We start from the raw sequence: 21,511 nt of genomic DNA, 5'->3' as shown, positions 1-21,511 counted from the left end.
AGGTCACACGATTACTTCCACAGGCAGGATCCCTCTAAGAGGTGCTAAAGCAAGCGAAGGCCCTGAAACTCGAGCAGGGTCAGTTTCCATCTCAGTTCAACCACACTGTGACCAAGACAGTGAGATGGGAGTGGATAAGAAGCTGAGGCAGTGTGGAACCTGGTACCCACTCAAAACCGGAACTTTCCTTCCCACCCATTCCCAGGACCCTGGTGGGGTACTTTCTAAACATGAACTCATGAGGTAACCATTCCCTCTCCCTGAGTCTTCCCTCTGCTGATGAACCTAGTTCAACCCACCTATTAGATTTGTATGGCTCATTAAAAATGATTAAAAATGATTTTTATGCATTTTAATGTTATTTAAAAACAAAAGAAGAGTATGATCTTGTGGTACATGAGAGTTACATAAAATTACAATTTTGCTCTTCACCCATAAAGTTTTATTGAAAAAAAATGGCCATGTCTAAAATACTGGTATCTCATTTAGCAAAGGCTGCCATGCCAGTGTCAGATTGGAGTAATGAAAGAATCCCCGAAGTCAAACACAATTACTCTCTAGGATGCTTCAGACAGCCTGCTGGCTACTGGCCTTGGTACTTTAACCACCTCAGTAAAGCTGGAGTTTTGATAAATAATACTACCAAGTATCATTATGACGATATGCCTACCAGACAAGTATGGCCCTTACCTACTACAAAGAGATGACTAATCTGGCTGTTCCCAATGTGGTGCCACGACCCTTGGGAGAAACATGTTTTAATCCCCCTGCCTCTTATTTACTCCTCAGATCATGTCATGCAGACAGTCAGCCCCCTCAGCTGTCTCAAAGGCGATCTCACCCTAGTTAACCAGAAATACGGTAAACAAAATTACATTTCAAGCTGTCCCTGCTGTTCAAAGAATCTCTTTGAAAATTCAATCAACAGAACGCTTTTACTTTTGCTTCATCAGATGTGATTTGGGAGTCGGTGACTACAAGCCCAGCAGATTTCTCTCTCCAATCTTCTTTCTTCCTTGCATGTAAAATTTTCAGCAGAGCCCTGGAAACCAGGGTGGGGAGAAGCAATCTGAGAGCTGCTTTAGTCGGAATTCTGAGCATCCCCACAAGACAGAAGCTCACAGACACAAGTCCAGCTAAATAGACTCTGCCATACATAACCTAAGACTAGGGGTAAGAAACACTGGGGTAGTGTAGCCCAGGGCTGTGGTTTTTGAAACTATAGATAGGAGCTGAAGAGATGGCTCAGTGCTTGCCTTGAAACACAAGGACCTGAGTTTGATCCTAGAACCTATATAAGATGCCAAGTGTGGTGGCACATTCCTGTAATCCCAGTGTGGTGGTTTGAATGAGAATGGCCCCTATGGTCTCATGTATTTGAATGCTTGGGTCTCCAGTTGGTGGAACTCTTCAGAAAGAACTAGGAGGTGTGGTCTTTCAGAGGAGATATGTCACTGGAGACAGACTTGGAAGTTTCAAAAACCCATGCCATTCCCAGTAAGCTCGCTCGCTCTCTCGCTCTCTCTCTCTCTCTCTCTCTCCTCCCTCCCTCCCTTCCTCCCTCTCTCTCTCTCTCTCTCTCTCTCTCTCCCCCTCCCTCCCCCCCCCCCTCTCTATCTGTGTGTGTGTGTCTGTCTGCATGTATGTCTGTCTCTGTCTGTTATGGTTATCTCAGATGTAAGTTTTCAGCTTTGCTCCAGTGAGATGTCTGTCTGCTCCATTACTCCCCACCATGATGGTCATGAACTCACCCTCTGAAACTGAAAGCCCCCAATAAACTCTTCTTTAATTTGCTCTTGTCGTGGTGTCTTATCACAGCAATAATAAAGTGACTAAGAACCAGGTATGGTGGCTCACGCCTTTAATCCCAGCACTCAGGAGGCAGAGGCAGGTCGATCTCTGTGAGTTTGAGGCCAGCCTGGTCTACAAGAGCTAGTTCCAGGACAGCCAGGATGACATAGAGAAACCCTGTCTTGAAAAATCAAAAATAAATTAAATAAATAAATAAAAGTAACTAAGAAACCCAGTATTAAGGTAGAGGAAACAGGTGACTTCCTGGGGCTCTTGTGAGGCAGTCTAGCCTGCTTGGTGAGGCTAGTGAGAGACCCCATTTCAAAAGAATGGCAGATGGTGAGGAATGAGTAATGACACCCAAGATTGTCCTCTGGCCTCCACACATGCCTGTACATACATGTACTCAAACACAGAGATGGACATGCACACTTATGGATAGCTAGGAGAGACATGGGAAATCTAATAGCATATGGCTCTCTCATTTGCCTAGCCTCTTATCTTGTAGGCAAAACCTAGGCCTTATCGTCTAGATTTTCCCAACTAAAGAGAATCACAAAGAGCAAGGAAAAATAAAGCTAAAAGCTGCGCTCACTAAAGGATTCTTTTTCAAATACTACTAACATGAACAAATCTTGTCAAGCCTTCTGTCTTAGGTCTTTTCAATCAGTAATTAATTGGTAAAATAAAACTAAGCTTTTCCTCCTTAATGAATTTGGGCTGTCTCGTTGTCCAAGTGCTCTCTGCACGGCCATTCTTTAATGAAGCCTGGGAAGGTAAGCGTTTCCTACTGGGCACGCGCACCACATGAAATTCTCTTATTGAAAAGCAGTGGAGAAATAGAAGCCGGGCAGCAGCCAGCTCAGTCAGCCCTGTGGAGTAGAATGGGATCAGTGATCCGGGGCAAGGCACAGTGCAGACGGCGGGTCAACTGTCTTGATGATTTGTGCCAATCACAGAGGTCAGGCCCAGCTTCCAGAAATGTGACATGAATCAGATCGATGTTTCTAGTCACTCGAGTAATTAGCTTTACTGTGGCCCTGAGCTCTCAACTGGAGCAACACTTCCATCTTTATATTTCATGTAAAAACTGGAAGGAAATGTAAGGGGCGGCAATAAAGTTTGACATGATTTGTTGCCTCCCCAGGAACTTGTGGTTGGGGCAGGCAATGGAATATCTAAGATGCTAAGTTCATCTTCATGTCTCAGTAGCTTTGCTTCACAGGGTGATCTTAGCCTGCTTCAGACGCTTCTGAGAGGCAAAGTTTATATGATCTGCTTCCAACGTTTACTCCACAGGAGTTAGGACGGGAGTGGTGCTGCATCTCTGTTCACTGTTGTGTGGTTATGACGCCAATGGCACTTCACTGAAGATTCTGAATGTTTCCTCTAGTGAAAAGTGGTCAAAAGTCTTCAGCTTGTGTTGCTGTTCAACTGTGACTCCATTAAGATCAGCAACTTCAAAGACTAAGACCTAGATGCTCCATACAGCCATTTTCCAATGAAGGAAATTTCTCTTTTGCCAATACTCTGCAAAATGCAATTTGGTATTTATAGACTACTGGTGTAGACAGAAAGCCTTGCCCTCAGTCATTCCTGCATCCACTCATTATTTTCTAAGGTCAAATTAGGCATGTCTTGTGGTGGGGGGGGAGGGCAGGGCAGTCTCTTGATCACATCAACTGATGTTGGAAGACCCAGTCTAAGAGTGGGCAGTACTGTTCCCTGGGTTTGGATCATGGGCTTTGGAAACAGAAAAATGAAAAAAATAAAGAAGAAGAAGAAGAAGGAGAAGGAGAAGGAGAAAGAAAGCTGAGTACACATGACCTCTGTTCTTGACTATGAATGTGGCCAGCTGTTTAAACTTCATGTGACCTTGGCTTTCTTGCAATGGTAGACTGTAACCTCCAACTGTGAAGTAAAATAAATGCTTTCTCCATACGCTTGTTCTGCCGGGTGTTTATTTTATCACAGCAACAAAATCAAAGCATTGCCTATAGTGTGTGTGTGTGTGTGTGTGTGAGAGAGAGAGAGAGAGAGAGAGAGAGAGAGAGAGAGAGAAAGAGAGAGAGAGAGAGAGACTTTAATGTCTTCTCCTTGTTTGTATTAGAGGCATCCGATTCTAATGTTATATTTACTAACTCCATCCTATACCCAGTCAAATACTTCATTGAAGAAACTAGTCCCATACTGACATAGCCCCAATGGCAGCAGTGGGAAGTAAGGACTCAATTTTTATAGTGTTTGCAAGGATAAATTATAACATCCTTTAAAAACAACCGATCCCTTCAGATTATCAAGTCTTTGCTTGCTTCCCAACAGAAAATGTCTTTTAAAGGTGAGGGGGGGGATATTTTTATACACACACATATCAGTTGTTTCATTCCCACGGTTAGAAATTAATAAATCTGTCAATAATTTTCTGGGGGCCCATGGTAGTAGGGAGGATTAGGATTAAAACAGGGGTGATCTGTGATTTCTTCTGCTAATGTACAGAAGTACTATGAGTCATTATAGAGAGAAATGATGGAAATTCATTTTTCTGCAGAAAAGCCCCAAACACTCTGGTAGGACCACTGCACCCTTTCTTGCCATTCGCAGAGGAAGAGTGACTTCCCCGAAGAGTAGGAATGGTGTCAGAGGCCCAGAGATGGAGTCCAAGCCACTGTTGTGTCCTGTAGTTTGTGCACGTCTGTGACTTTGGACAGTCGTTGACATCAATGCTCCACCGTCTCTGTAGAATGGGAACAGTCACTCTCATGGAGGAGGGGATTGAATTGAGAGTGGTTGCTTATTTCCATCACTCTGTTTTGTGTTTTCTTGGTACAGAGGGAAAAATTCATAAAACTGCTGGACCAGTTGCATAACTCCTTAAGGATCGACCTGTCAAAGTACAGGGTAGGTACAGCATGATTTCCCTTAAGGTGGACCACTGCCCCCAAAGTACAGTAGGTACAGCATGATTTCCCTTAAGGTGGACCACTGCCCCCAAAGTACAGTAGGTACAGCATGATTTCCCTTAAGGTGGACCACTGCCCCCAAAGTACAGTAGGTACAGCATGATTTCCCTTAAGGTGGACCACTGCCCCCAAAGTACAGGGTAGGTACAGCATGATTTCCCTTAAGGTGGACCACTGCCCCCAAAGTACAGTAGGTACAGCATGATTTCCCTTAAGGTGGACCACTGCCCCCAAAGTACAGTAGGTACAGCATGATTTCCCTTAAGGTGGACCACTGCCCCCAAAGTACAGTAGGTACAGCATGATTTCCCTTAAGGTGGACCACTGCCTTCACTCTAGGAGGCTTCTCCACACAGTGTACCATTACCCATCCTGTAATGGAAAAGTAAACGTGCTGATTTTGAGTCTGACACATTGGAAGCAATCCTCAAGAGAGCCTTTGTTGTTCTCAGACTCTGCCTGCACATAAACCCTAACAGTAACCATACTTTTGTGTGTGTACAACTCAATCTTGGAATTTTTAATAACCATCTGGTGGAGTAGGCCTGGGCTAATTCATCAAGTGAACACAAAGTTGAGCCTTACTTTGAAATTCATTTTGAAAATTTAGTTACAAAACACATCGTCATAATTGTAGATGCTTTTATATACCTTATATTTATCAACAGTTTATTTGAATATTTTCTTTTTTGTATATATGAATTTCCTCCATTCATTTTAACTAGTCCCTTAATGATTGATGGAAGATAGATAGATAGATAGATAGATAGATAGATAGATAGATAGATAGATGATAGATGATAGATAGATGAGAGAGAGAGATGACAGAAAGATGACTAGGTAGGCAGATAATTACCTAATTACCTATTTCTGGAAATTACAACCTAAATTTTATCAAGTATAATTGTATATTGGAATTAACCTCATTACAAGAGAACAGTCGTCACCTGTTCCAGTCTGCTGTAGAAGCTATTTCAGGGCGAGAGACAGAACACAGCTTATTAACCATCGTTAGGCACCAAGCCTGCTCAAGATCATAAGAAAGATCCAGAACTCCATTTGGGATTTTCTGCTGACTGTAGAAACCCTATGTGAAAACAGTCATCAGTTAATATGAGAAATGTCTCAAGGTTAAAACCCTTTGTTTCTTCAAGTATTTTCATAATGGCACTTTTTGCTTTTCCTCCGTAATTCTGAATATCTTAAAAATTTAAGTGACCTGTCTCCATGTACCTCACTAGGGAGAAAGCCGTGTGGAACTCATCATATGTCAGATCTTGAAATACAATCTTATTTTCTACTTTAGAAAGTTTCCTTGTGCCTGAAAAGTGAATGTAACCACCTATACCACATTCAAAGTAATTTTTGAAAATTACAGCAATCTTTCGAAAATGATTAAAAAGATTTAATGCATACTAACCTCCCTTCTTTGAAAAATATATTTTATAAGCAGGAATTAACATGTTAGCATTGCAAAAACAATAAATTTACTAAGCTTTTAAAGCTTTTCCTTTACTGTATGAGTTGCTCCACTGATACAATGAATTTAATCACTTTATTTTCACCCTTCCGTTGTCCACTCTCGCCACCTTCTCTCTCCTGCTGGAGCCCTTCTCCTCAACAAGCCCCCCTCCTATGGTCATGGCTTCCTCTAGTGTGTGGCCCACTGATTTTAATTAGGGTTTCGTGTCTGAGTGCGGATGGGAGGTTATTTACTGGAGCACAGCAGATCATCAGTGGCTACACCATTGAAAAAAATGGCACCCCGAGGACAAATAAAAGTATATGACTTCCTAAGACGGAGAGCAGAATGTTTCTAAATCTTCTGTTTCTCAGAATGGTCTGTCATAAAACACTAAAAAAAATTAAGAACACTCTAGAATATTTTTAACTGCGGTATGTCCTACCTCCTGCTTTTATTTTTATTTATTTTTTTTTTTTTGCAGTAAGCTTGTTTTATTAATTTCCCCACTGGAAGTCCAATATCAGCAACTTTACCCATTTCTGTTTCCTATTGAACCAGGAAAACTTTCCCGCCAGCAGCAGTGAGAGACTGCAGGACCTGAAGTCCACTGTGGACCTGCTGACCAGCATTACCTTCTTCAGGATGAAGGTATCTCATCTCATGCCCACGATGTTCCAGTGTGACATCAGAACACGTTTGTCCCCCGATAGAGCTTTGCTTTATCCTACTGCTGGCCAGTGCTGTCTAACTCCAGCCAGTAATCCTGGGCCACACGACTGGTCCAACACAGGCTCTATCAAAGAAGCAAGATTCCTGTCACTCTACATGGATTCACTGAGTCAGAACTAAGTTCCCATTAAATTTATCTTAAAAGACGCGTTCTTAGTAACTCTACAAGACACTTTAAAAAGTAGCAAAGAATGTTAAGTGAAAGGGGAGTTGCATTTCAGTGGTAGCTGGGATGGTTTGCTAACTTCACTGTAGGAGAGCTCAATCCTGTTCACCCAATGGTGCCAGCGCAGTGGCAACCTGGGCAATGCTTGTATGAGAATTGGTCACCTGAGTCTTTGGTGCATTTGGCTATGGTCTGTCAAACTCTCTAGGCATTTCTGTTTAGAAATAGCCCTTCTTTCATACCAATTTCTAGACAGTAATAATTTAGGGCAGTAATGCATTTATATGAAGCCTTTCAAACACAGTTTGCTAGGATATAGACTTAATATTTTTTTCTTTCTGAAATAGAGTATTATGAGAGTTGGTCAGCAAATTCCGAGGTAGCGAACAAAATAAACCAACACACCAGGTTATTTTTCTCAGTTACCATGAGTTTGTCACTCATGGCACTAAAAACTAGTGTTTTATAATTGACAGAAAGCAAAAGCATGAAATATGGATGATCATTAGTTTCTTTAATGTCACTTAGCTTAATATGAGGACCCATTGGTGACTGGAGTAAACAGAATTTAATGTCTGTTCTGATACACTGGTATCCGTGTGCAGGTAATGCAGGTGTGCAGGCAATGCAGGTGAGACCCAGTCAAGGCTTGGTGGGAAAGGGGTGAACTCAGCTGGGCAAGAGATGGCTGCACAGCCGGGAGATGAGAAAGTGGCTGCAGCAAGAAGGGCACTCCGTTGGTAGGCATCTGCCCGTCTCCTTCCCAGGGTGACTACCAAGTGAGGGTTCTTCTGTTTACTTCTCTAGGAAAAGGAACAAAGGAGAGAGAATAGCCTCTCGTGACTCTGGCACAGCCCTGCCACCTGCCATCTCTGTATTATTTACACTCTTCTTTCTTTTGTATTATTGACTGTCACCCGAAGTCTGTTTTCTAGAATTGATGGCCTCTGCCACCTTCGCGATTGATTACCTTCCTCTTAGAAACTAGCAGATTGGCTAGATTCCTCCTTACGGTTCTAAATCATCAGCTTCCCTCTTCCTACTCTATGCTCCTTATTATCAATTATGCTCTTAATTTTTTAAAGCATTGTTTGACAGGCTGATGAGATGGCTGATCAGGAAAGAACGCTTTTTGCTCTTCCACAGGATCTGAGCTCTTTACCCAGCACCCACATGGTGGCTCACAACCAACTACAACCCCAGTTCCGGAGGGTCTCACGCCCCCTTCTGGCCTTTGTGAAAACTGCACACATATAGTGCCTAGACTCTGTCCATGCAAACAACCACACATTAGTTAATCTTTAAAAGACTGCTTGACCCCACTTACCCCAGTTCCAAAACTTTTCAAAAGTTGTTTCTTTCTATTATATTTTTTTTCTTTGGAGGATTATAATTTAATTACAATATCTCTCCCTTCTGATTTCTCCCTCCAAACCTTCTCAGACACCCCTTCTTCCCTTCCTGCTCTCTTTCAAATTCATGGCCTCTTTCTTTTTTGTTATTAATTGTGTGTGGGTGTAGGGGTGGATGTGCTCCTAAATATAACCTGTTCATTCTGTATAATTCTACCAGTATGTGTGTTTTCAGGACTAATGGTTTAGAACTGGACCACCGATTAGTGTGCTCTTCCCTAAGGACAGCCTCCTGTCCTGTCCCCACCTTTGCTCAGTTGCCTATAGTTCTTTATGTAGGGTTGAAACCTCATGGGATCTTCTCCTTCCAGTTTGGCATGTTCATTAGCATCATCCTTGTATAATTCATGTTTGAGCAGCCATGATAGTGAGACTCTTTGGGTGTAGCCTCTGATATTGCTACGAGACACAAACTCACAGCAAACTCCCTGATCCTCTGGCTCTTGCAATCTTTCCCAAACCTTAAGTGTGGGAGCATTTAGACGTATGGGAATGGGCTCTGCAACTCTGCATTTTGACTGGTTGTGATTTCCTGCAATGGTCTCTTCAGTTGCAAAGAGCAATTTCCTTGACAAAGAGAGAAGACTACACTAGTCTGTGGGTATAAGGACAAACGTTTACAGGTTCTTAGGGATTATGTTGATCTAGTACATCAGTGGTTGTAGATTCTCCTCCAATAACTATGACTTCACCAGCACTGGGTAATTAGCTGGGTCTCCCTTACCAGGCATGCTATTCCTCTTGTTGAGCTGGTCTTAAGTCCAATTCGAGAACTATTGGTTTGTGCCAAGGTATTGTCTTCCAATTATCTTTTATTTACATTATAGAGAGTAAAAATCATCCTTTTGAGTATGTAGTTCTAGTAATTCTTAGAAATGTGTAGCTGCATAGACACAGTAGCAGTATGTCACAGAGCAGCTCCATAAGCCCATGCAAATCCCCTTTGCAACCAGTCCCTCTCCACCACTGCTGGCAGACACCACAGTTCCTTGCATAGAGGTTTTCCCTTCCCAGAAGGCCATACAAGTGGCATCATACCCTGTGTAGTATCTTTGTGACCCATCCATGCTGTTAACGAATCTACTGTCTGCATCTCTTGTGACTGACTAGTGATTATGTGATAGGGACAGACCACAGGTTGTTTGCTCATTCACTAAAGGCTGGACATTTTGGCTGTTCTCAGTTTATATTGATTACAAATATAACAAACATAATGAGTATGAACATTTGTTCAGGCACATTTTTACCTTCTTGGGTAAAATCCCCAGCCAGAGTGTATGGTGCCTTTATCTGCTCTGGGGCTCTTAGTGAAGTTTTGGTCACCCCCAATCTAATCACTGTCTTTCTTATTTTCTATTGGGAGTGAAGTTGCATCTTATTGTAGACATTAAGTTTCCCATCTTGCATAAAAACAAACCTCACAATGTACAAAAAGAGACAGGGGTGGTTTTTGTATATTTAGAGATAATAAATTTATTTATTGAAAATGTATTCTTATATTTTTGGTTGAGAGCCTAACCTTTAAAAGTTGAGCCATCACATGCCTTTAATCCCAGCACTCGGGAGGCAGAGGCAGAGGCAGGTGGATCTCTGTGAGTTTGAGGTCAACCTGATCTAGAAGAGCTAGTTCCAGGGCAGGCTCCAAAGCTACAGAGAAATCCTGTTTCAAAAAACAAACAAACAAGAAAATAAAAGAAAGGAAAAAGAAAGAAAGAAAGGAAGAGAGGAAGAAAGAAAGAAGAAAGAAAGAAAATATATTCTTTCCCTGCTGATACTTTTTTTGTGCTTTCGTAAATGACCAATTGTTTCCAATGATATACTTTTTTCAAAAAACATCTATACACCTACTATCACCATACTGCCTTGATTATTGATGCTTTATAGAGAATCTTAAAACATGCATTTTGTGCCATTTTCTTCTTTGACCCTATAGGTTAGGGGTTTAAAGTATTGTTGTGATTTTTGTTGAAACTGAGTTTTCTGTAAAGGCTGCCTGGTAACGAAGTGTTGCTTTCCTGTTCTGTGAAACCCTTGTCTACCTTGGCCGATCAGAAGGCTCTTACAACACTCTCCATGCGGTTCTCCCGTTCCCTTCCACCCTCCTACCCTTCCGACTTCATCTGCTATTTCCATCCTCTGTGCTCTGTCTGGATCGTCAACCCTTCCCAGCCTCTCGCCATTGCCTTGTTTCTCTTTTCATCCTGGGTTGCCATGCTGTGTGTTTAACTTATATTTTATCCATTACCTCTAGAATTTAAGCCTACGAGGAAAGGCATTTCTTGTTCATCCTTCCACTTGCTCATTTCAGTATTATTGCTACCAGACACACAGTGATTGCTTCCCATTTGTCAATTGATGGTGGAGTTGAGAAAGTGTTGTTCCTGGTCATGTGAAATGTTTGGGTGTTTACAGCATGAACATTTTCAGGAGATTGCAATTTCAGAAAGCTAAATTATACACACACACACACACACACACACACACACACATATATATATATAATAATTTAACTTTATTATATATATATATATATATATATACTCATTCACTATATGTTATATATATACGTATATATATACTGTTCCAGGGATTGAACTCAGGTCATCAGGTTAGGCTACAATCTCCCTTACCCACTTAGCCATGTAACCCACCTTGTTTTAAAGGCCATGATTTTTAAAACATAATTTTACACAGTACTTGAATATAGTTTCATGGTCTGTAGCATTCTATTGTGTTTAAGAAAATACTTTGTCCATCAGGTTCTGGAGTTGCAGAGCCCACCGAAGGCCAGCGCGGTAGTGAAGGACTGTGTCAGGGCCTGCCTGGATTCTACATACAAGTACATCTTCGACAATTGCCACGAACTCTATTCTCAGCTAATAGACCCGGTAAGAGGAGATGTGGGGCTTTATGACGGTGTCATTCTGTTTCTGATGTCTGCTTCAATACATTCAGAATAGCAGAAAATGGGGAAGAATGCTCATTTAATTTCACATTAACTACAGGTTTGAGAATTCCCAACCCATGTCTTCACATTTGAACATCATTTCCCTGTGCTCGAGCTAATTCATTCTTCACAATAGCTTTGTGTGGCAAAGGCAGATATTATCATTCCTGTTTTTCAGGTGCATATAATTGCGTTTAGAAGAATTAAATGTCCCGCTCCAGTTCACATAGTAGGTAGCAATTCCTTCGAGGGAACCTGACATTCGGTCAATAAGGCATTCAGTGGAAATGTATTCCACTCTTTTCTGTTTGTTTTTCTTCTATTACTTTTAGTAAACATCTAGAGAAAAGGGAACAAAGCTCCCACTGAAAACTCAGGTGCTATGGCTGGGATGTAGCTGTTGGTAGTCTGCTTGCCTCCCATGTTCAAAGCCATAGGTTTGATCCCCAACACTGCATAAACCTAGCATCGTGGCTCACACCTGTAATCCAGATAGTTGGAGGGTGAAGGCAGGAATGTCAACAGTTCAAAGTCATTCCTAACTACGTAGTATATTCAAGGCTTATTTGGGTTACATGCAAACTTGTGCCTCCAAAATAAGGAAAAGGAAAGAGGGGGAAAGAATTAGTTGTGTAAACAGCTACATCAAATTTAAAAATGAAAGGTCTCCTCTTCCGTGTCACTCTCTAAGCTTTAGACTCCTCTTTCCACCTTCCCAGAAATGAAGAGACCCTTGTAGAATTCTTTTACAGAGCTTAAAATGTCTATGATGCAACAGCGGTACTGTTGAATCTTTACTTGAGCAATTAAGGTCATGGGATAAATAATTTGGTGGCACAGGCTGGAGCCACCAGCAGAGAAGGTGGATTTCTGTAGCTCTTGTCCACAATGAATCAGCCATGTGCAGTTTCGCATGTCACACATCACAGGCATCCTGCCAAGAGCAGGAGACACAGTTAGGATTCCTGTTTGTAAATGCACACAAGTTCAAGCTTTAAGACTGATTTAAATGTGTGTTCTGATGCTCACACATTAGAATTAGTGGAGCAAGGCCTCAGTCAGGGCTTTCTCCTCTCTAAAATAGACAGAAAGCCTCTCCGGTCTACTTCAGAATTAGGTTATAAAACCAAGACACACTGCCAAGCATCTAGCAAATCAGAAATCAGTGCAGAATCATTAGTAGCGACAAATGTTTAAAAACACACAGCACAGAAGCCAAAGAAAGACTCTTAATATGGTAATTTTGTTAAAAACACAGACCCAAGTTAAAAGGCAAATGTGAAATTTAAAACGATATTATTAGAAGCTTGGCGTCAGCTGAAGGGTTCCTGCATGGCTAAGTGTGATGTTTTATTCTTAAAGCTATCATTTAAAACCTTCCAGTGAATACAGATACTATTACCTTAATTAACTTGAATCAATTTACAGGAATAAATATTATATATATATAGTCATATATTTTTTTAAATAAATTGCTTATTTTTAATCTACGAGCAGCACTAGCCACGTGAAGGGCATGATGGTGTTGCATGGATAAATGCAGAGTCAATGCTAGACGGACTTGTTGGGAAATATTATTTTAAGGTGTGTGACTTTTGTTTATGCTGTATTTATTTAACTCTAGGAAGCTTTGTTTTTTTCCCTGTCTAAAACACCTGACGGTGTAATAAAGAGCTGGACAGCCAATAGCGAGACAGGAGCAAGGATAGGCGGGGCTGGCAGGCAGAGAGTAAAAACAGAAGCAGAAATGAGAAAAAGAAAGCAAACGAGAGAACAAGAAGAGGAGGACATCAGGGGTCAGCCACCCAGCCACCCAGCCACCCAGCTACTCAGGCAGCCACGGAGTAAGAGTGAAAGTAAGATACAAAGAAAGAAGTAAGAAAATGAAAAAACCCAGAGGCAAAGGGTAGTCAGGATAATTTAAGAAAAGCTGGCAAGAAACAAGCCAAGCTAAGGCCGGATGATTATATGTAAGAATAAGTCCCTGTGTGTTATTTATTTGGGAGTGGGGTAGCAGACTGCCCAAAAGAACAAAAAGCAACCAATAACACATACTTTCTTAGAAAAGTCCTATGTTTAGTGGCAGATTTCTTATATAAACAATGTTGAAGAGAAGGCCTAAGATAAACATGCAACAAATTATCAAATGCCCTACCACCAGCTTGGCAGTGACCCGTAAATGGAGTCTGTCCACACTGTAATTGGTGGTTAGCAGAGGGGGCTAGGTTGCAGTATCCCTTAACTCCAATCGCTGCGTATGCCCTTTAAAAATCAAAGGACAATAGAATCGCAGAAAGAAATGAGTCAGTCCCTTTCTCTAATTTCCTTACTGCATTTGTTTTTCTCAAATATTCTACATGGTTCTCTATGACTCTGTTCTGTTTGACTACCATTCCTCAAATGTCTTATTGAGAACATATCCTGCTATACTGCTTTCTTTGAAAAAAAAATCTATCTTTTAGATACTTTGTTTGCTTGTTTGACTTTTTCAAGCAGGGAAATGGTAAGATAGTCAAGGAAAAGCAATCCAAATTACAAAGCAAAATTGCTTCTGAGGTTCCATCCTATGTAGGGAAAAGTGTTTAACGCCTTTAGTAAATTCACAGATAAATAATAATTAATGTTTTGTCTTCTGTTTTGTACAAGATAGTGTAAAAATAAAAGAAAAAAAAAGCAAGACAAGCACGGCCACCATGATTGTAGGCTTAGAATCTAGCAGGGGATAGACATGAAGTCATAATTACACCAGTAACTAAAAGAGTGCCGGGTTCCGGGGAAGGAAACACATGACATAGTATTAACATGTCTTAAGGAAGAGCCCCTAGACACTGGGACATGGGGGAAGGTTAGTTTACTACAGCTGCTGCTGGAAGCATGTCTCTGGGAAGACTGGGATTAAACGCAGAAAATTAATAAAGCCCTGCACTGCCCTCATTCGAGACTGCAGTGTGTAGGCTGAAGACATGGCACTGGTTACTCTTACAGCACAGAATCATTCACAACCACCTGTAATTCCAGTTCCATGGGATCCAATGCCCTCTTCCAGCCTCCCTGAGCACTGCATTCACATAATGAACATACATACACGTAAACAAATCTTTTTCAAAATGTCACAGCTTGGTACGTCCTACCCATCAAGCCGAGCCCTGTGATTGGACTCGTTACTAACAACCTACTAAAACTATATTTCCTGTATTGCCAAACACAGAGACTTTGGTCTAAATCACTCAGTCCTCTAGCCTCATGTAGGTTCCAGAAGCATTTGGCATCTTGACCACTTCCTACTTCTTAAAACACTGTCTATTCTAAGTGGCAAGTCGCCATCTTTCCTTACTTTCTCCCGTCTCACCATCTGTTCCCCTTTGAGATTTTTGTCTCTGTTCTTTGCCTCCGAGGATCTTGAATGTCACAGTCCTCTGGTCAGGTTTTGCCTTTGCTTCTAGTTATACACAGTGATTCAGGGCAGAGCGTCAAACACCCAGTCAATCAACAAAATTCCTGAAGGATACCAACTTGTTGAAAACAGATATTCGATATAGGCTGGCTTGTATTGTGACCATTTCGTTCATTTTACAGGCAGCTCCCATGAGACCCAGCTGAGAGCAGGTTATCCTGTCTTGTTCAACACAGAACCCTGTCCCTGATTTGACTAGCTCTAAAGACAGTCTAGGAAGGGCTGGGAGCTTTGAAAGGAGACCCATATGAACTCAAAGTGAAGTTTCCATCAGCAGGAAGCAACTGAGTTTTGGGCAAATCCCTCTAAGTTTGATTTCTTTGTTTATTAAGAGGGGATAGTGTTAATTACACGTGCTGCCAAAATTGCCGGGAGAGCTAATTGAGCTAGTGTTTGTGAGTCGCCTTGCTCGCAGATACCCAGGAGGTCACCCTGAGATCCATTCCAGCAACACCCGCCCAGTTCTTTATTTAAAATTAGGGTTGGAACTTGACAGTAACAGGCACCGAAAGGGAAACTTTGGATCAGTGCTTTCCTTAGGGTACCTCCTGGGTAGTTCTACAGGGGTGACATTTACAACACACAAAATCCAGTTTTCTGGGCCCACCTGGCTCCCTCTGAAGCGTGAAGGTTGTTACTCCCCATCTGCTCGCAGTGAATCTTTCAGATGTTTGGAAGCAACGAAATGTGTTCTGTAATTAAGCTTGGCACCAGAGCGCTGTGGAGATCGCCACTTCTGCACATGTGCCTTGCTGCCATCTCCTCTGCAATGGCTGAGCTTCTGGCACAGATCCCTTTCCGAACTGGTCACAGAAGCAAGGTCGCACCAAGCCAAGCCCTCATCCTCATGCACAGGGAAATCTGCGCTTTTGCTGTCACTCAAGGAAAGTAGACATGACCACCCATTTTTTTTTCATAAAATTAACATAATAGGGGCTTGAGAGGTGGCTCAGGGCTTAAGAGCACTTACAGCTCTTGCAGAGGACAGGAGTTCGACTCCCAGCAGTCACACAGGGAGGCTCAAAACCACTTGTAAATCCACTTGAGGGGATCTGAGATCTTCTTCTGGCCTTTGCAGACACTGCATTCACACATGCACATACACACAGACATACGTGATTTAAAATAAAAGTAAAATCTTGGAAATTATGACAATATTTATCATCCTTTTAGAAAGACTACATTTGAACTGACATCTTATATTTGTATATACAAATGGTAACATACTATGAAATATTGTGCTGAGTCTTATTTCATTTCCTATGACTTTGAGGTGGTCTCATAATTAACACACAAGAATATCTTTATATCTCATATCTGAATAGCACAGCACTGAAAGGACACTTCACAGTTTATTTAATTTGTCACTGCTGATGGAAATTCAGACTGTTCTACGTAACAGTATTTAAAACAATGCTGGAAAAATTTTATATACCATATATATATATATATATATGTACATACTTAAATAAAACACACACACACACATATATATATACTTTTATAACTTGTCAAAAAAAGTATATCTCTCAGAATTCTAAGAGAGTTATTTGATTGATGGGAAACAGATCTTACAATTTTAAGAGATATTAGCAAATTACCCTCCAAAGAGATTGTAAAGTAATTTAGGCCCTGCAGTAATCTATACCAGGATCTTTTATCTACAGAGTGGACATATAGAGTTCTGCCAAAGCTGGTGTCTCAGGCCATCTGGGCTTCTCTAAAAAATTGATTGCATGATTAATAAGCCAAATAATTTTACAGTTTTATTTCCCATCATTCTGGAGGCTGAAAAGGCCCAGATTGTGACCCTAGCAGGTTCGGTATCTGGGGAGACTGGATTTATTCCTCCCCAGACTTCACCTCCTTGCTGTGCCTCTTTTGGCAGAGAAGCAGGGCTGTGACTGCTCCCTTTGTAAGAACATTGTTTCATTTCTGAGAAAAGCTCCTCTGAATGATCACTGCCCTAAAGGGTCTGCCTCTTAATGCTTCCTCACTGGATTTTCGCTCCAACATATGAAGGAGTTCTGATGGACACTAACATTAGAACATAATATAGCAGTTATTTTGGTTATTCTTCATTTGATAGATGTAGAGACCGCAAAACTGCTGAATTTTTAATATGCATTTATCTTATCATTGATGTTTAAGCATGTCTTATATGTTAAAACTCCAATATTTGATCAAAGTTTATGACATTTTTGATCAGCAGGATTTTACTCTATAGTAAAGAAATTAGATCTTTGTTCTGATAAGAACTATGAATTTCTTTAAATTATGTTTATTGGGGTATTTTATAATTTGTACCATCAACCGTATCAACATAATTTGTTTAGACATTATGTCATGATGAGAACTGTCTTCCCAATTTTAAGATTACTTTTTAAAACCTGGACACATTTTTTTTGTCTGTAATGTATGCATGTAGACCTTCTTAACGCTTAAATGTCTGACTCACCCAGAAGTATGGAGTGTGGTGACAACATTGCCTTAACATAATGCTTCATCGAAAGTTTGGAAACAAAAGCATGAATTATAGAAAAGAATTAAATCAACAAATAACATTTCTGCCTTGCCTTCCATTCATCCTAAAACATAGCCTGGAGAACAGTGGAAAGATTTGCTTGTTTTCTTCCACCATCCTGAAAGCCTTTCTGTAAATTGGTTTCATGAAATATTAAACTTGAAAACAGTTGTAAGGCCCAGCATTAGGAATACAGTGGAAATAGTCAGCTATTTCTTTTGGAAGTGTAAAATTCTATACTTTTTGTACACTAATAAATTTTAAATTGTAAGACAGAAATTAGAGGTTCTCACTCAATTCATTTGTTGGGGAAAAACAAAACTTCAGAAATTGGCAAATGTAAAAATTCTAGAAGAAAATCGTTTGAGAAGCCACTCACTGAGAAAAGCAGCAGGAAATCTGTGCAAGCGATTCTTCAGGGACTGTCCTTGCCCCTGAACATCCCCCTCACTCTTAGAACTGCACTTCTTGCAGGAATTGTGTTTTCTTTTTCAAAAGAATATTGCTATTCCTGTATTGACTTTTCTCATAAACTGTGCAGTCTTGGCTGTGGCTATGGTAGTGTCTCCCAAGATGCCTTAATTTTAAAGTAAAGAAAGAAAAAATCATTAAGAGGATTTATTTTATATTCGATCGGCATCCTAGACTCTTCTTGTAGATCACTCAAATCCTGACATTTGACCAAGGGAATGCAAGGTACTGGGATAGAAGCTGACGTACAAGGAAATACATTAGTCAAAATTAAGCTAGGGTTCTAAATGTGCACCTACATCCCCACCATCTGTATGTTCCCCACAAATGTACCTATTCTTGCAGCTCATCCCTGGGTTCTTCCTGTTCCATGTGAGCATTAGGCTAGACACTTCAGGCCAGAGCAATTAACTCACTCACCTTCCAAGTTCATTTCCTATTGCATTGTTTGCAAAATGGAGTCAGGGCCACTGCATCAGCAGCTCCTGGAGACTCTTTAGCAAAGCACATTCTCCAGCCCTACCCAGAAGCTTCTGAAGCAGGAGGTTTTGGGGGAGGGATGGCCCACCATTCCACTCAACAATCCCTGCAGGATCATGGATGTACTCTGGGACTCAGAGAAGTAAAGGGGACAGTTATAACAATAGATGTAAAGTGTCCTGGGAGGGAAGAGATGAGATGCATGGGAGCCCAGAGAGTCAAATGCTGTGTCAGAAGGCTTCCTCTGCTTTCCCAGAGGACGTACAAAGTGTAATTACATAAGAAGGATATATTGTGAATGGCTGATGGCTAAGGCCCAGACAGAGTGTTAGAAAGAATAAGTTCGTATCTCTGTATCATCTCAGACTTGTGAGAGAGTCTGATGCACCCAGAAAGCACATCTGGGCAACTGTTGCCGAACTTAAAGCTGAGATGACCCATGAGTCCCAGCTAGAATGAAGGTGTCACAATTCATTTGGCACAACTAACACAAGAGCAGTGAATTCTGTGAGGACAGCAGCATAGGGTCCCTTCCCTGGACACATCAGGCCAAGAAATGAAGCAGATGTGTAGGAAGACAAGTTAAGTAGTTCGGATTTGCCCTGAAAGAACTGTGGAGCCTCTAGGAATTTCAAATGGGAGCTTTGCATGCCCAGATTCACATTTATAAGGACAGAGTTGACTGGGGGAGGGGCAAGACTGGGAACCTGGAGAGCAGCTCACAGGCCGTTAGGGTCATCTTTCTCCACTGCAGGCCCTAATAGAACCCAATTTAGATGATTTGTTCTTCCTCAAATCATTCATCTAGAAAACTATGTCTGAGCCCGTGGTGTGTGTTGGGCCATGCTAATGTATGCAGAAGAGAAACATCTCAACTCTGAGACAGGATCCACACTGGGGATCCTAGGCAACTATGGGTATTTATAGAATGGATGGTGAAAATACGCTATTTTGAGGATATTTAAAAAATCTAAACAGAATCATATATTTGTGTTGAGGCAAGTTAAAATTAGTGTTTTTACATTTAGGCTGAAATTTTGTCCATTTGGCATAGATACTATACTATAGCTCTTAATCCTAATTAGAAATGCCATCTGGACCTTTGTTATCAGTGAGAAAAGGAGTCTTTTGCTTAACTGATACAATAGAAATAAGAAAGAAAAATAGAAAGAAGAAATGGGATCCAGTAGAAGAAAATAAACCACATATTTGTATTGTTAAAAGCTGCAGAAATGGCACATTATCTGTTAGTGATGTAACAGATGAGCGAGTTAGGTGGCTACCCAAGCATTCACTAGAAAAAATGACCTAAAATGAAAAGAAAAATTGAATTCTATGAAAATAGTTCAATTTTTAATATAAAAGTCATATTTATTTGTAAGTAATTGTACTGAGAGCCCTCTGGCCCTGGAATCTAGCAATTCAGTGTTCTTTTTTTTCCTTGGACATAGGGGGCCTGTGGGGTTTAGTGACATTCTATACAATTTCAAATTCAATTCAGTATCAAGTGTCAGGGGCTTTTGTAATTTAATTGCACTGATAGCAGTTCATGCTTTCAGTGAGGGACAATGAGATTTCAGCTTAGTAATACTTCACACGGGACCAAACTCATATGAATCTAAAGCAAACACTTCAAACTTTGGTGGAAAAGATGGCTCTATATTTGTTTCATGTCCATCCACCAGGAAAGAGATACGCACCTGATTATACTTCCTGTGTGCGCTCATTGAGTGGCTCAACAGACTTTGTCAATGGAATTGATGTCTAGAAAATGCTAATGACACACTTAGCTAGTGTTAGATTCTCGATGATGGGTAGTAGTTACATGGCGTAGGAAACCATGAATGAGCCTAGTTGTAGCATGCTAGAGTTAGTGCCACTGAACATCAATACAGTGGGTTGTCACTGCTGTGCAGACTCCTCCGTGACACATGTTGTGCCCAGGGAAGTTGCTCAAATGGGATCACAAGGACTCCAGTTACCAGCCTTTTGAACTTCCTCACCTTCACTCTCCAGAAAAGATCCTTTCCAGGGAGTCACAGTCTATCTCAGATCTGCAGAAGTGTAGAACATTGCCATATGGCGGGATGCCTTCTCCTTTGTCCAGTCTCTTCTGACTACATTGGGTGTAGACTCCACTCTGAGGTCCTTCACATTAGAACAGGCTTCCTCTTCATAATTCTTGTTCCATGGTACCTAGGGGGAAGAATGTTTCTCTGCTACATTACGTGACTGTGTTGGGAGAGACTTATCTTTTTCAGTGACTGTGTGTGTGTGTGTGTGTGTGTGTGTGTGTGTGTGTGTGTGTGTGTGTGTGTGCGCGCATATTTGAGTGCAGTACCTGTCGAGGCCAGAAGAGGCTGGGAACTGAACTCAGGTCTTCACGCCCTCTTAATCCCTGAACCGTCTCTCCAGTCACTAGAATTATTTGTTTAACTTACATACAAGTCTGTACTGTACATTGAGCATGGTTCCTATGCCCTGTTCTTCCCTCACCTTACCCATAAGCAGATATCTATTGGTCCATCACCACCACTTTGAATTTTTCTTTTTGTTTATCCACATTTATTTATCTTATATTTGCAAGATATCCTGTGCACTCCATAGAAATCTGGGATAGATTGATTTTCCACATCAGCCGTGACTCCTCCTAGGAGAGATGGACTTTGTGGCAGAAGCGTCTGAGGCTTTCTAGTTAGTTTTCATATGGTAAGCTCCTTACTTAGGCTTCCCATTGGCCAATCCCAGAGAAAAATCCTGATCCTGTAAATAACCCACATTGGGAAGATGGTGGAAATGTTCCTGAGAATTCCCCGGTGACACTGTGGTTTTCCTTGGGACTTGGTGCTTGATGTACTTACTCGTCCTCATCACCGGTAGACCGGGGGTTTGGAGAGGACGCAGTTGTCCTGGGGTTTGGAGAGGATGTAGTTGCCCGTCTTGAAGACACAATGGATTGAGTGGCTTTCCTGAGCCTGGGACTTTGTGATTGTCATTGTTCCAATGCAGACAGTTTTCAGTATCACCCGTGTAGGTTATTCCAGTCCCTGTTTTATTAATGACTCCCTTTAAAATTAAGCATCTCTTTCCCAGATACAAAGGGACTTTGATT

The 21,511-nt window shown here is 41.2% G+C and overlaps 1 protein-coding gene across 4 annotated transcripts in view; it reads left to right on the top strand.

Moving 5' to 3' along the window:
- The window catches only part of Unc13c (unc-13 homolog C), a 445,873-nt gene that overhangs the window by 256,005 nt on the left and 168,357 nt on the right, over nt 1-21,511 (top strand). For all 4 annotated transcript variants that reach the window (XM_087905372.1, XM_087905373.1, XM_087905375.1 and 1 more), the window contains 3 exons: nt 4,621-4,689; nt 6,775-6,864; nt 11,283-11,411. In XM_087905372.1, coding sequence (XP_087761498.1) covers nt 4,621-4,689; nt 6,775-6,864; nt 11,283-11,411 — 288 coding nt within the window. The remainder of the gene's footprint in view (nt 1-4,620; nt 4,690-6,774; nt 6,865-11,282; nt 11,412-21,511) is intronic.

Source organism: Myodes glareolus, chromosome 4 (assembly GCF_982192425.1).
Source record: "Myodes glareolus chromosome 4, mMyoGla1.1, whole genome shotgun sequence".
Classification (NCBI taxonomy): Eukaryota; Metazoa; Chordata; class Mammalia; order Rodentia; family Cricetidae; genus Myodes; species Myodes glareolus.
The sequence above is the reverse complement of the archived record's forward strand: the minus strand, read 5'-3'. Positions and strand labels throughout refer to the sequence as shown.